This window comes from Portunus trituberculatus, chromosome 30 (genome assembly GCF_017591435.1).
Source record: "Portunus trituberculatus isolate SZX2019 chromosome 30, ASM1759143v1, whole genome shotgun sequence".
Lineage (NCBI taxonomy): Eukaryota > Metazoa > Arthropoda > Malacostraca > Decapoda > Portunidae > Portunus > Portunus trituberculatus.
Window position 1 is genome coordinate 1,254,946 of NC_059284.1, and position 16,446 is coordinate 1,271,391.

Genomic DNA, 16,446 nt, shown 5'->3' on the forward strand with positions numbered 1-16,446 from the left:
TATCCTCTTCCTCTTATGTCTACCCTCCTTTTCCTCACTGTTCTTGTTTTTGTGTTACCGTTTTCTATTTTTCTTCCTAATAATAATAATAATAATAATAATAATAATAATAATAATAATAATAATAATAATCAGTGCCTATTTTCCTCCTCTCGTCTTTGGCTTTTTCCTATATCTAGCTTTTGTTATTGTCCTCTAGATGTCACGTTCATCCACTTCCTCCTAGACTAGACCCTATCTTCCTATTCTTCCTCTCGTTTTTGGCCACCACCATCCTCATAACCAGTGCCTATTTTCCTCTCCTCGTCTTTGGCTTTCTCCCATACCTAGCTTTTGTTATTGTCCTCTAGATGTCACGTTCCTCCACCTCCTCCTAATAACTAGTAATCTTTCTCTTTTCTCGTTTTTGGCCACCACCACCACCACATCCTCCTACTCCTCCACCTGCAAGTCTCCTTATGTCATACAGCCGCAGTAAACCACCGTACATTCCTGGCCGTCACGTGGGGTGTGAGTGGCTTAGGGTAACGCTGCACTTCACTTCGCCTTACGCCTCGCCCTGCTATTCTTGTTGCCCACACTTGGTTACTGAAGGCCCCCACTAGTGCGACCACCTGCTGCCTGCTTATTTGTCCTCTTTGTGGTTCTTTTTGTGTGTGTAAATAATGTTTTGGTGGTGCAAGTGAGCTGGTTTGTTTGTGTGTTTGGAGGCAACATTTAGTACTTTCATTGCTTTCTGCTTTGGTGTTTTTATTGGAATGAGCAGCTTTATACCTTCAGCTTGTTATATTGTCTCTTCCATAACCATCAAGTATTCATTCCAGTAAAACAACAATAAGCATCATCAGTTTTCAATATGCACATCTTACTCTGATCTTCCGACACAACCTTGAAAAATAATCTAAAATCAACAATTCCTGCCTAATTATTTTATTCTGACACATTAAGCTTTTTTCCCCCACACAGCAATTACCAAAACTTTTAAAATTTATCAATAAAATTTCCCTATACATAAAAAAAAAAAAATCAACAATTTTCAACTGATTTTTCTATCACAACAAATTACACTTTCTTTTTAATTAAACAGCATCAATAAAACTTTACAACTTCACCATAAATTCCCCTATACCTCATTCTATATTACACTCCCTCCAGTCAAACAGCAGGTAGCATTTATTTATACCTTCCTGTACCCCAAAATGTATTCTTTTCAACCAAACAACACCTAACAAAACCTAACACCATCATAATACTTCCCTAAACGTACCTGATTACATCTATTCCATCTCTGCAGTGCAATGATACCTCTCTAAACCCTCATTACATTATCCCTTTCATCTAAACACCATTCTCTGGTAACCTTTGGAACTCCCTACTTGCTTCTGTGTTTCCAACTTCCTATAACTTGACTTCATTTAATGGGGAGGTTTCAAGACATTCATCTCTTTTTTTGGGCTAACTCTCACAGACCTGCAAAGGGACTGGCAACTTAGTGGACTTTTTTTCTTTTTTTACTTAGTGGCCAGCTTTTTCCCTTTTACTTAAGAATAAAATAATACCTCACTATATCTCATTACAGCCATTTCATCCCTAAAGCACTACACTCTCTAAAACACCATTACATCATCTCTTTCAACTTAGCAACCCCAGACCACCTAAGACAACACCACAAACACGCACCACCACCACCCCGGCATCAGCAAACTCATCACCGCACTACCACCATCTCAGCCTTCTCAGTAAATAAACACACGTCTTTTTCCTTCTCTACCCGGGAATAAACTAATCTATTAATAAGTGTGATGAGGTTTGGAGGTGTCAGGAAGGGGTGAGGGATGAGCAGGTGGTTTTATGAAGGTGGTGGAGTATTGGGGGGTGATGGGAGGGCAGAACCACCTGTTAGAGTCATCACCTGAGTTTTATCTTCTCTCACTATTCTTCTTCTCTTCTTCCACTTCTCTTCATTCATTCCTTTCTTCATCCTATCATTCTTCTGACTCTTCCTCCATTTGTTTGGTTATTTTTGTCTTTGTCTCTCCCCCCCATCCCCTCATTCTTCTTCAAGCTTTCCACTTCTCTTCATTAATTCCTTTCATCACCCTATCATTCTTCTGATTCTTCCTTCATTTGTTTGGTTATTTCTTCTTCCTTTCTTTCCTCCTTTTCATCACCCTATCATTATTCTTGCTTTTTCCCTTCATACCTCTACTTGCTTACTTCCTTCCCCTTTCCTTCATTCCTTCATTTCATCATCCTATTATTCTTTGAACTACTTCCTTCCTCTTCCTCCCACTTGCCTTTCATCATTCAGTCATTCTCCTCTTTTTTGTATCCTCACCTCTCCTCACTCCTCTTTAATAATTTCCTTTTCATCTTTAATCTATTTCCATCACTTCTTTAATCTATTTCCATCACTTCTTCCTCATTTCCCCCTCATGATTAATTTCCTTCTCTCTCCTTTCCTAAATCCTCTTTCCTCTTCATCTGTTACCATTTTCCATGCATATGTTTTAGTTTTCCCCTTTTTTTTACCTTCCTTCTCACATCACCTTGCACATCTCCCCATCTCTTGCCCTTACTCAAAGTCTAACCTTACCTTCTCTTAATCCTTTACCTTCTTATCCATACAATTTTCCACACCTGTTCTTCTCTTTCTCTTTCTTTTTACCTCTTGTCTTATATCACCTTGCATATCTCTCTCTCTCTCTCTCTCTCTCTCTCTCTCTCTCTCTCTCTCTCTTCTTCCATTCATTTATCATCACCTCCTATCATAACCCTTCTCTTCATACCCCTACCTCTCCTTGCTGACTGATGTAAGTTATTCAAGGTTGACAGGGTTCACTTCATGTGTTTTGTACCTCTGTCATGAATGCAATACAGTGATACCAATCTTTATTGGTATCACACAACAGGCTTTGTAACACTGATTGGTATGGTATGCAAAAAGACTATGTTAATAATAGTAGTTGTAGTAGTATTTTCTGTTATGATTTAATGTGGATACTGAAGTGATTTAACACGGGGATAGTTTGTAATAAGAATAGATCTGTGTTAATTTTGTTGAGTAATTATTAAGGGATCAGCACCTCAGTGGGCTAAAAAAAAAATAAATAAATAAATAAATAAAAAAATAAAAATAAATAAATCTAATGTGGAAAAAGGTTATGAATAATGATCACAAGTATGCTGTGGATACCATGCTAATCTAGATCACAAGTATGCTGTGGATACCATGCTAATCTAACATTGAAAAGGTGATGTAAGGTAATTGTAATGTCTGCAGTAGTAATTCATTAAGATCCAAAGATAATTCAATAACAATTTCATGTCTATTTTACCTACGTATTAAACAAAGATCCCACTTGAGGGATGGCTGCCGAGACACAACGTCACACACTGTCTCGCTGTAGGAGCAAGAATAACAGCAACGCAAGGAACAGACACCACAACCTACTTTCCTGTCCTGCCCCTACAGTTATGAATGATGTTGGTGACGTATATATGTGGTCCACACGGCGGCAAAAATAAATACTGGATGAAAAAAGTGTTTTACAGCCCGTCACAGATAATTTTGGCAAGCTCATGACTGAGATGAGTACATAAATAGGTAGAGCTTATTGCATAACGATCCCCATTAAATTATAGTGGATGTGTGGCACTGGCTTAGCAGCAAGGTCACTAGTGTCAATATGACAGAAAACTTTATACAAATTACTTATGAATGAGGACAATGTACTTGTATTTATTATTAGCTACATTGTGAAGGTTGAACAATATTTTGCATAACACTCAGGAACACAAATTTCACATAACATTTAGCAATCAGAATGACAAAACTAACAGCGTGATCAAAGACAATATTTCCACAACCTGCTCTCCTCCCCACGAAACAAGACCAGTGGCAGAATTTACGACAAAATTGGTGACGTGAATGGACCTATATATACCTCAGGAGCCCAATCACAGGTGTGGCTTGACAGCTTAATTCCCACAAGAGGTGAATAAACTGCCAAGCAAAGAAGTGCAGATCCCAAACACTCGGCTAGAAACTGCCCACTACCAGCCTAAGTGTTTGTTTACACCTGTGGTCTGTGTTTACATGGGGCATCACATCATCCTGCCCACCATACACCCTGCCACCTGTACCCTGCTTCTTACTCCTACCTATAGCACCTCACAATATACAATAAGATCTTCACAAAAACTACCTGATAAAGAAATTCATACCATACTGGCTTGCTTTGGTCAATGTGTTATGAAAGCAGCTTAAACTTTTCTACCATTCAGTTTTTTTTTTATTTCTTATTTTCATCTTCTTTCATACCTGTTTGCATTATTCTTTTTTCTCGCCCACTTTCTGGCTATCTCTTACTCATCCTTCTAATTCTGTCCTCTTTGTTACTCATCCTTCTAGTGGCGTTACAATCTTCCACTCAATCCTCCACTTTACTCCACTTTTCACTATCCTTTATCTATCCTCCTCAAGCCTCACCAGTTCTCCACTCAAGGCCATCCACTTACTCCACTTTTGGTTATCCTTTACTTATCCTTTTCTCCACCCAGATTCTCCACTTCATCTTAGCCAGAGAAAGCCTCCAACTCTCATATGCTCCCACCATACACCTCCACCACATGCTCTCTCTTACATCACAGACCCAAGTTGGCACAGGTTTTCATACCCATCCATCACTTACAAGCAGGACTCCTACCTCTTTTCCTTTCCCTACAGCTGTCACACACACACACACACACACACACACACACACACACACACACACACACACACACACACACACACACACACACACACACACACACTACCTGCCATCAACTCTCACCATCCCCAGCTTACAGTGTGACTAATACTTTACATTTTTACATTTTCTTTACGAATCTTAATGTTTTGATAAATATATTTGACTTGGATGTCCATTTTGCAGCAGATGGTGTTTGTAAAATGTATTGCCTTGTTTGTGTAACTTTTTATCATTATCATTTTCATTTTTATATTAATTGACTTTATATTACATATCAAAATTTTTCATCATGATCAGGAAAGGCGTTAACAGACAAACTGAAGCGTTGACAGTATGGATGCTCCCACTTTCTTCTCCCCATTTCTCTTCCTGTCCCTCCTGCTCAGAGAATATTAATACTAAGCCAAACACAGCTGCCAGCACAACACAGGCGGCGGCAAGCTGGCTATTTCAACAACATTAGGAGAGAGTATTTTTATCCCGGCTGACGGCTGGCACTATTCTTGCAGCCGCTACTATCAGTGAGTGTCAGACTGCTACACTTCACTGGACACCTGCATCTGGGACAGTGTTCTCCATCTGTGGGTCTTCTTGGTACTGTGACTATTAGCATCACTTCCTCTGTTCTTATTGCTACTCTCCATGTGGACTGAAGCTTCCTGCCAATGTTTTCTTTTTTCTCCCTCTCTTCTTTCTACATTAAACTGGTCATCTGTATCTAGGAGTGTTTTTCTTATGTAGGTCTTCCTGGTATGCTCATAAGAGTTACTTGTTTCCTCTTTTTTTTCCCTCTTCTGAGCTTGTTTTGCTAATCTTTTCCTTCCTGTGTCACCAAGCTGCACTACACTCATGGCAGTCTAGGAAGGCTTTTCATACACGAGACTTCTTGGTACTGGTTTTAATGTTACTTCCTCAAATTTCATTGCTACACTCCACATGTACTCAAGCTTTTCCCAATGTTTTGTTTCTTTTTTTGTCGAGCTGCTTCTAGGAGTGTTTTTCTTATATGTGGATCTATTAATACTATGTTACTTCCTCTATTCTCTTTGTTATTATCCATGTCTGCTTAGTTTTCTTTGTCAGGATGTGTTACAATGATGTTTGTATCTAGAATTTTTCATATGTGAATCCTTTATCAATGTTACTTCCTTTGGTTTTTGCTCCTCTGGTCTCTCTATGTGAATTTACTTGGTTTTGTTGGCACTTTCCTTCTTTCCCTCTTGCCTGCATTTCTCTGTTGTAGGATCATGAGAATATTTCAGCTCTTCTTAAAGGAGATACAGGCACAGGTGTCTTCCTCAAGGGTTGTGAATAGTGTGGTATTGACCTTTTGTATGTTTATTTTGAAGAATCTTCCATGACGTAGCTTGTGTTGTAAGATTCATCACTTAACTCATATAATCTTCATGAAAAATTGAGATTGATGACTTGACTTTGCTCTAAATTAAATGCAAAGCCAAATATTCAAGACAAAGATATAAACACAAGTACAAGTCAGATGGCACATGACATCTCTTTCTCACCACACGTCAGTTTCATGACGTCACACGCTTCAATCCGTCAGAGTCACTTTAGTGAGTCTACACCAGCCCACCATCCCTAAATACCTCCCACACACCACCTGTTCTTACATGTCTACCACACCTTCACCAAAGCATGGTCTACACATCTGCCTCACAACACCTCTTGGCTAAACACGTGAGGTGATAAAGAGGTTCAGTAACAGACACATCACCAAATGCTCAGTCCTTAATTATTTTGGCATGCTAATGTACATCCACCTACTGGACTGCTCCACTGACACACCTAGCACATCAAATACATGTCTCATCAACATAAACCCTAAGATCTGAGTCTTTCCTGGTCAGATGTTCCCATTAACTCTAGCATCATAAGACCTCAGTAGCAGCCCCCATGAACCATTAGTCAGTTGAGTGTAGCCAGGATGAGATAAACTATCAGGTCAGTGGGTCGCGATGTCTCACAATCTGACCAGAAAACGTATCACTCATGTTCACCCACATGCATACACACACACACTTTTATATAATCATAAATACATACAAAGTTTACAGGAAATCAATAGACTGACCCTTCCTATGTCTGATTTTTGGTCTTTAAGTGCAAAAAACAAATTGGCCACTTGTTCCCTGTCACTTCAAAGAGCTTCACAATAATCGTATATCTCCTCCCTTAGTTCCTGTCCAGCGCCAACTGTACCCACTGCTCGTGTCCAAAGGTTAAAGCAATATATATCCTGCCGGAGGAGTGTGAAAGGCTGCAGTGTTAATGTGACACATAACTTGGATCATATCTTTCATTTGTGACAGGCAGCAGGTGGTGTGAGGTGCAAGGCAATGTGAGAGACGAATCCCTCAGCTGTAGCCCACTTCAAGGAGATGTGTGATGGGATGAAAGGGTGAGTGGGTGAGCTGCTCCCCTCCCCACTACCCATGTCCCCTTATCTTCTATCCCCCCCACTGGCCCACTCTCACCAGCACCTGTGCCCCACAACACACTGGCAGCCCGTCAAGCCCTCCCATGGCACCCACATGCTGCTACCTGGGGTCAGAACATAATCCCCACACTTTTTGCTATGGAGCTCCTATGCAGAGGTCTTTGCCAATGTTTGTGTGTGGGCCTTGCATCATTGCTATTTTTGTCTCTCTTTCTTAACGTTTCCCTAACCGACAATAATAATTTGTGTGCCTCTTGTCTGTCTCTATTTCTTGACTTTTCCCTCATCAAAACATGAAATTATCTATTATTACTTTTAGTTACTAATTTTATTTCCTTATTTCATTTGTTTCCGTTTACTTTATAAGTGCCAAGAAACGACTTGAAAAAAAAAAAAAAAAAAAAAAAATCAAATTCTGTCTTTCATATTTTTGTACAACAGACAGGGACACACACACACACACACACACACACACACACACACACACACACACACACACACACACACACACACAGCAACTCAGACCACTGCACATCCTCAGCTGGCTGGCAGATGGCTGTACCAAAGATAATGCACTATCTATTTTTGCTAAGCTTTGCTGCACAACACTGACCATGACTCATCTTTCCACACACAATGGCAATAAGACTTAGTGGAATAAAGTCACATGTCACAGGCTATATCTTATGGCCAAGCTGTTAAAGTGACTTTCAGTTTTATGAAGATATAAAGCCAAGTTGATCCTTCAAACCAAGACTACAAATATTTCAAATGCATTCTAAAACTTCACAGAATAGTAATACTTCAGACCATATGATTCATCCCCAGCACACGTTAAAAAAAAATCCTATATAAAAACTAAGTCATTAAGAAACTTTGGCAGTTTGATCACTTCAGTCAATCAGTCTCTCCTCACCTGCCCTTATGATTAAGCTTTCTAATTTTACTCTGTTTTTTTTTAATCTCATCTCCATGGTGGCACACAATGAAACAAAGATATACTGAAATTTATGTTAATTCCTCTAACTTTCTTTTCACTAAGCTTGCACAGAAACAAATCAAGGTAATTATTTTTTCTTTGGTTAGATAATTTCACATTCATCTGAGCATTCATACAGAAAAGCTTCAGTCAGTACTTTCAAATCCACATCATAATCAGAACACTACTGTCAAGATCCCTACAGACTCCTCACACACCTCACCAACCCTCCCAAGCAAGCCATAGTAACACTCAAGGGTTGGAAGACTGAGGCTTCGCACATTTAGCTAAATTTATATATCTAGCTCAATGCCAGCACACAAATGATACACATACCTAAAGCAAGAGCTGGCATAGAAATATAGCTGTGAGTAAGTCTGCCCCTTGTGAGAATGCAGTATTTTATGTGAAACTCAATTATTTGTCCTCGCAAAGAAAGGAACAGTGCGCAGACAGTTATGACGATGCCCACCCTAAGACTGCCACTCTGTAAACCCTTGGACTTGTTTGTGCCAGACTTCACACATACCACACATACTTTCTTGCCCATTTCTGTCCACTTTGAGACAAACTGCAATACACAGGACTTAACCATTCACTCTCATTTCATAAAGATGGTGTTAATGGTGTAGGAAACTGTAAGGATGCATACTTCACTCTAATATTTCAACTGTTCCTTTGAAAATCACTGAAAAAATTGAGAAATTTATGGGGAAAGGAGGAATAAATAAACTAGTCATGAGAGGTTGTTGCCAGGACTGAACCTGTAGCTAAACACTCAAGGTAAATGCAGGTTCAACAGGCTATCAATCTGGCAATATGTGATCACCAAGTGAATTGTTCAGCCTTTCTTGTCCTGTCCTGGTAAAGTATTCCAATTTCATCCTGTGCTTTCCTACATCATTAACTCCACCAATTTATATCATTATCAGTTCAAATTATTCATAAATTCACCTTCATACATGGGAACTAAATGAATCCTAGATAATTCACATAACTGAGCCAAACAGCTGCAGTAAAATGAATGCCACAAACTGGCTACTTACATCATTGTAGTGTTGAGTCAGCACATAGTATACATAAAAAGACACCAGCTGTTAGTCCACAAAAAATTCACTGCCACCACCACCAACTAGTTACTAAGTAGAGTGCAGACTAAAGCTAATAATTCTCAGCCATTCACAAAGCAAAGGTTATAAGTAAGGACATGAAGTCATGCTATCATAGATGCTATAAAATTTAATTCAATAGTTTAAATCCATACAAATGAGTTAATGGGAAAAGTAAAAGATATATGAAGAAAATTGATAACAGAAAATTTAAACAAGATAAGTGAAGCACAACAGAACAAACTATGAAGGAAGCAAACTTATAAATATTAAAAAAAAATATTAGATATAAGCTAAAAATAATAATTGAGAGAGAGAGAGAGAGAGAGAGAGAGAGAGAGAGAGAGAGAGAGAGAGAGAGAGAGAGAGAGAGAGAGAGAGAGAGAGAGAGAGAGAGAGAGAGAGAGAGAGAGAGAGAGAGAGAGAGAGAGAGAGAGAGAGAGAGAGAGAGCAAATTAATGAGGCAAGAGGCAACAAAAGACTATCAACAATAAAAAATTTTAAAAATTAAAGAAGACAGGTAATAAATAAAGTTATTAGTGCACAACTAGAAAGCAACATAAACAAAAGAACAAAAAGGCAACAGAACATCATAAAAGGAGAGAATAAAACCAAATGCAAAAAAGTGAAAAAATAATAAATAAAAAAATAAATATACAAAGGAAGAGAGCAGATGAGACAAAGAAGGGAGAGAATGAAGAGGTGAGGCAAGCAGTGGGGTCTGGGTTATGGAGGAACAGAATGAGGCTAAATTGGAAGCGGGATCCTTACCGTTTCAACCTCTTCCTCCTCCTCCTCGCTGCCTTCCTCGCCCTGCCGCTGCTGCTGTTCTGCAGAGCGCTGGGCCCTCTTCTCAGGGTCTATCTCCTGGTGGTACGAGGCAAGCGATGGAGAGGCAAAAAATCAAACACAAACCCCAACAGAAAAGGAACATAAACAAAAACAAAACAAAATGCACCCAGGAGAGAATTGAGAGTATGGGTGGGTGTTGGCAGTGGGGGCAGAAAAAAAGAAGCAACTAATGTGAATCATGACAGAATGTGAAAAGTTTGTGGGTGGGGAAATAAATCAAGTTGGGTAAGCTGGTGGCAAATCATAGAGTGTGAGGCAGGTGATGGCATGCTACTTACGTCCATGTTGACTTGAACCTTCCCTGTGGAGCGTCTCTTGGGCTTTTTCCGTCGCTGGATGGCTGCCTGGGTGCCCTCGCGGGTCTGGGAGTTGCGCTCACTCTCCTTCTCATCATCTGAAAGTGATGTCTTTATTTACTAACCACAACCACACATGTAGTCTAAAGAACAATTTAAAAAATAGTCTATATTAAACTGATAAACACAGTTGACTTAGTAGTGGTCCAATGAAAACTTCTAATCAGGTATGACATGGCTACATCACCACAATATGTAATCAACACCAACAATCAAGGAGTTAAGGGTGCTGTTCCAGGAGATGCACTTCACAGAATTGAGTCAAGAGCTGATTATGAGTTCTCTCTCTCTCACACACACACACACACACACACACACACACACACACACACAATAGGACCGGATGAAGTCTCAGGCAGAATACTGAAAGAATGTAGGGAAGAACTAGCAAGTCCAATATACAACATCATAAAATGCTCAATAGAAAATGGAACAGTGCCAGTGGAGTGGAAAAGAGCTGAGGTGGTTCCCATATATAAGAGCGGAAGGAAGGAAGAACCTTTAAATTACAGGCCGGTATCACTAACTAGTGTAATATGCAAGATGTGTGAAAAAGTAATAAAGAAGCAATGGATCGAGTTTCTTGAAGACAACAAAATATTATCAAATAGCCAATTTGGTTTTAGAAAAGGTCGGTCATGTGTGACAAATTTATTGAGTTTCTACTCTAGAATAGTTGATAAAGTACAAGAGAGAGAGGATGGGTTGACTGTATTTATTTAGATCTAAAAAAGGCTTTTGATAAAGTGCCACATGAAAGATTACTATGGAAGTTAGAGGAGAAGGGTGGCTTAAAAGGAAGCACATTGAGATGGATGAAGAATTACTTAAGGGGGAGAGAAATAAGGACGATAGTTAAAGATATGAAGTCCAAGTGGAGAACAGTAGACAGCGGAGTGCCACAGGGGTCAGTATTGGCACCAATACTTTTTCTCGTATATATAAATGACATGCCAGAGGGAGTGAACAGCTACATAAATCTGTTTGCGGACGATGCGAAACTGTGCAGAGTCATTAAACAAAAAGAGGATTGTGAAATACTACAGGAAGACTTAAACAAGATCTGGAAATGGAGCAAAAAATGGGAGATGGAATTCAATGTGGACAAAAGCCATGTCATGGAAATGGGAAAAAGTGAAAGACGACCAGTGGGAATCTATAAGATGGGAGATGGAGTAGAACTAGAAAAAGTAAAAAAGGAAAAGGACTTGGGAGTGACAATGGAAGAAAATAATCAACCGGTTAGCCATATTGATAGAATTTTCAGAGAGACGTATAATTTGCTAAGGAATATTGGAGTAGCATTTCACTATATGGACAAGGAAATGATGAAGAAATTGATAAGTACTAAAATAAGACCTAGATTGGAATATGCAGGAGTTGTGTGGACTCCCATAAAAAAGAAACACATAAGAAAATTAGAGAGACTACAAAAATGGCTACAAGAATGGTTCCAGAATTTAAAGGGATGGCATATGAGGAGAGACTAAAGGCAATGGATCTACCAACCTTGGAGCAGAGAAGAGAGAGAGGATCTGATACAAGTTTATAAATTGATTAACGGAATGGATGAAGTGGATAATGAGAAACTGATCCTGAGAGAAGAATATGACTTTAGAAGCACAAGATCGCATAGTAAGAAACTAAGGAAGGGACGATGTCTGAGAGATGTTAAAAAATTTTGTTTCCCGCAAAGATGTGTTGAGACTTGGAACAGTTTGAGTGAGGAAGTGGTATCAGCAAAGAGTGTACATAGTTTTAAAGAAAAATTGGATAAGTGTAGATATGGAGACGGGACCACACGAGCATAAAGCCCAGGCCCTGTAAAACTACAACTAGGTAAATACAACTAGGTAAATACACACACACACACAGTTTTAAAGTAAGATTGGATAAGTGTAGATATGGAGATGGGGCCACACGAGCATAAAGCCCAGGCCCTGTAAAACTACAACTAGGTAAATACTAGGTAAAATACACACACACACACACTCTAGCACCTCACCTTTCTCCTCAGTGTTCTTTTTCCGCAGCTGTACTGTGAATGTGGGAGTGTCTGGGTCATTTTCTGCCTCTGACTTGTCTTTTCGGACGTTCTCCAGGGAAAACTGTACACACAAAAAGGCATTCTATAATTAACTCTTCCTCTGCACAAATGAAGAAATGACAAAAAACTAGGAATTAAAAGCAAGGTTGATGAGTTTGAACCTTTTGCTGTATTATAAACCACATCCTTCAAAGAATATTAACCTGCCATATGAACTTGTTCACTATGCCTCCAATTACTGCTTTTCTCACTCACTAGGTTCAGAAGACATTAGGCATCATGAAAACACAAAATTTTTCCAAAGCACTAAATACAGTCAATAAAACACAACTTTTCTAAGTGAAGGATTAACAGTGAGTCCTTCATCTATCTTCCATCCCTGATCTTCACACTTACCCTGTTTTTATCCGTCTCATCCAGCTTCAGCCGCCACGAAGGACGCCGCTCCTCTTCATCCGCTTTGGTGGGTGAGTCAGGCTTTGGCTTGGTGGGTGAGGTGGGTGAGGCGGCATTGGTGACGGTGGTGGAGGTGACAGTGGTGGTGGCGGTGGTGGTGGAGGATGACAGCTCCTTGGTGTCTGGACTAGATGACTAGACAGGAAAATGTGGAGGTTAATACAACTTTGCATTTTACTCAAAGAAATATTATGATATCCAATGACTTACTTCACTTTCTGATGCTGATAAGGCATTTCTTTAAGGAACATTGTATAAGGCTTCAAAAAGTTTGCTATATAAAAAAAATGCATTTCAAACAAACTACTAAAATGACAAACACAGCGGGACAGGCTACTCACAGTGGCTTGCTGCTGCTGCTGTTGTTTGTTCTTCATGAGCTGCTCAGCAGTCTTGATGTCCTCCAGCGTGACTCCCTGGGTGGAGCGGCGGGTGGAGCGCACCATCTTGGCGTGGGCTTTCCTCTGCGTCTCGCTCTCCTCGTCACGGCTCGGAGGCATGAACGACCTAGACGAATGCAAGAGGCTACATGTCAAGTCACACAGCGCTCCCACACACCTCTGTGGCGCTGCAGCCAACCACCCCAGGGACAGACTGCGCCTCGCACTCCACACTCCCAGTGCATCTCATACCACAAAGCCGATTGAGTAGCATTCTGAAGGCACATGTTTATACTCTTCTCAATGAACTCAAAATCCATAGCAACAATTTAGTCACCTTCAGTACAAGCATCTTAGAACAACTTAGTATCTTTGGCAAATTCAGCTGGCACTGATGCAGAGCTCAATTTAAAATATGAGCTATGACGATGATAACATTGGTGGTGACATGATGAGACTCTAACTCTGAGGCAATCCCAAGTCTGTCCAGGAGGTGGTCAGGCCACACTGTTAGCACACACCCAGGCATCGTACAACAACTGGGGACGAGTGAGCGAGGAGCAACAGAGGCCCGAGGACCCCCATCTACAGGACACCATTCTCTTCACCACAATGCTTGGTTACTCAGAGAAGACACTGCCTGCCAAGTGGAACATCTGAGGTGGTCTCTCCCAAGTGTGTGTTCTACATGGAGTTTGGCCACTTGTGAAACAGAAGGAGGCCAAAGAGGAGAGAGAGGAAGCCATTCAGTTAGAACAAAGAAGCCATTTCTTGAGTATCATTACACATTGTTATCTACTGAAAATTTGAAATATTAATTCAAGATAACAATGCAGTGTTATCTAAACTGAGAATGAAATACATTAATTCATTGTAATATGCATGACAACAAAGATGAAGGAAAAACAGATGACTCATAAAATAGTGAAGAACATGTTAAATACACTGATAAAATTTAGATATTTCATCAGTCTAGCAAATACAAAACTGACCATTAACCCTATTACAGTTTCCAAAAGTTGTATTAGTTGTCACACAAACAAACACACATACACACACAAAATTTCAATAACAATTATGAAGCGTACAATAGTAGACAGCATGCTGCTTGTGTAGGAAAAGATGAGTTTTCTTTATACACAGTTGGTTTATGGCACATGTAGAGAGAGGCTGAAAGCATTAAAAGTTTTAGTCACTTGTTACTGGAACCCATAATACTATTACTACCATTATTATGTGTTAAGTATTAATACTGTATTATTATCATTGTTATTATTGACGTTATGTTACATAATTATTGGTTGAGGCCAAACCAAACAACATGCCAGTTAGTAGGGTCAGGTCAGGTCAGGTCAGGTCAGGTTGGGTAAATCCAATTAGAACACAGGAAAGACGAGACACACAGCTAAGAAAAATATCTCAAAACGCGGGTGCAAATCATTCTCATTCCTGTAGTGAGGCAAGCGTACGCACTTGAAGAAATTCTTTATGACACCCCCAGGACTCATTTTGGACGATGGTGCAGGGGGCTGGGCAGAGGGAGGGGTCTGGGGTGGGGGAGGAGGTGTGGGGGGTGTGGTGACAGTGGCTGAGGCAGTAGTGGTGGGCAAAGGAGGTGAGGGAGATGGAGAGGGCTGTTTGGTAGTAGTGGGGGTGGCATTAGGAAGGGATGGGGCTGTCTTGGGAGGGGGAGGGAGGGTGCTCAGCCCCCCGTTGGTGGTCAGAGTGGTCACATTGCTGCAAGAGATTGATGCTCCCTTCAGAATATTGCAAGACGCAGCCACACATGGCGCTCTTACTGCCAAAAGTCGTCTATACCAACACTGTCCTCTATCCTGCACACTGATGATAAACTAAACAACTCAACACCATTTGAAGTCTGATCCATAAAACTGTCTGTCTTCTAACCACTACTGTCCTAATGTCTGTCTTCAAAGGAGAGTAGTTCCCCATCAGACCTTATGATAAGATACAAAGAAAAATGTCAAGCTATGATTAAATTGATGTGCTTAACTAATCTCATTTTCAGTCAAGGTATTTTCCACAACCCAATACTTCAAGTGATAAAATACACACAACCTTTTCAGACTTACTTATTTCATAGCCTTTACCCAATATACAAGTAAGGGGACTCCAACCAGACAATTCAGAAACATTTACATCACTTCCACACTTCAGGTAAAATGTCCATTTCCTCTCATATGGATTTTCATGTGTGCAGACATGGAATCCTTGCTTGTAATTAGAGTTAATGTAAATAGTAGATGCAGTCACAAAACTAAGATCCCATAAAGGGCCTTTGCTATCCAAAAGCTGTATCACTGACAATATACCAATCTCTCTTTACCTCTTCCCTTTCGTATACATTCTGCCTCTTCCCTTTCCAGTAAGTTCTTTGTCCTTGCTTCCAATAACTTTCAGATGACTATAAGTGGATAAGGAAGCAATGCAGACCCCTCTACTGGCCTCCCAACACCAATTAATAGCATGGGTGAGGAAGGGAAGAGTGCAGGGCAGACAGAAGCCAAATAAAACACATGGTGGGAAGAGTGGAAGGGGACACACACCATCCATAAGTTAACCATTCACATGGCTCAAGGGAAAAGAAGGGGAACGGCTTATCTGTCAAGTTTACCTGAACAGACTTAAGATAATGGTGCCTCACATCATAAAAAAAAAATTTCAGATTTAATATGTAAGTATGTATAGACTGCATTGAGAACTCAAATAAATCAAATTAAAATTCTTGTATAATTATAGTCAGTAATGCCCTAATATTTCAACAGTAACCTTCATTTTTTTTTTTAATATTACAATAGTCACAAATAAGGGTAACAAGAGCCTGAGACAACACCATACCTAAGTCTCTTTCTCATCAAGCAAAAACATTAATACTTCATGGCCAGACAAACAGGAAGATGTTAACAATATTTACATAACCATCTTAACAACATATAGTACACTTTCCCAAAACAAGAACAGCATTGTTACTCGTAAGCCAAATACATCATCCCTCACTTCACCACCTCAGGAAAGCTGGAAGCAGGTGTTC

The 16,446-nt window shown here is 40.0% G+C and overlaps 1 protein-coding gene across 17 annotated transcripts in view; it reads right to left on the reverse strand.

The window, feature by feature from the left end:
* LOC123510981 (protein phosphatase 1 regulatory subunit 12B-like) overlaps positions 1-16,446 on the reverse strand; it is a 104,357-nt gene that overhangs the window by 35,363 nt on the left and 52,548 nt on the right. For 7 of the 17 annotated variants that reach the window (XM_045266549.1, XM_045266538.1, XM_045266540.1 and 4 more), the window contains 6 exons: positions 14,868-15,131; positions 13,356-13,539; positions 12,955-13,149; positions 12,517-12,619; positions 10,434-10,549; positions 10,075-10,170 (listed from right to left, as the gene is read on the reverse strand). In XM_045266549.1, coding sequence (XP_045122484.1) covers positions 10,075-10,170; positions 10,434-10,549; positions 12,517-12,619; positions 12,955-13,149; positions 13,356-13,539; positions 14,868-15,131 — 958 coding nt within the window. The remainder of the gene's footprint in view (positions 1-10,074; positions 10,171-10,433; positions 10,550-12,516; positions 12,620-12,954; positions 13,150-13,355; positions 13,540-14,867; positions 15,132-16,446) is intronic. The other 10 variants (XM_045266543.1, XM_045266542.1, XM_045266541.1 and 7 more) reach the window with 3 other exon arrangements.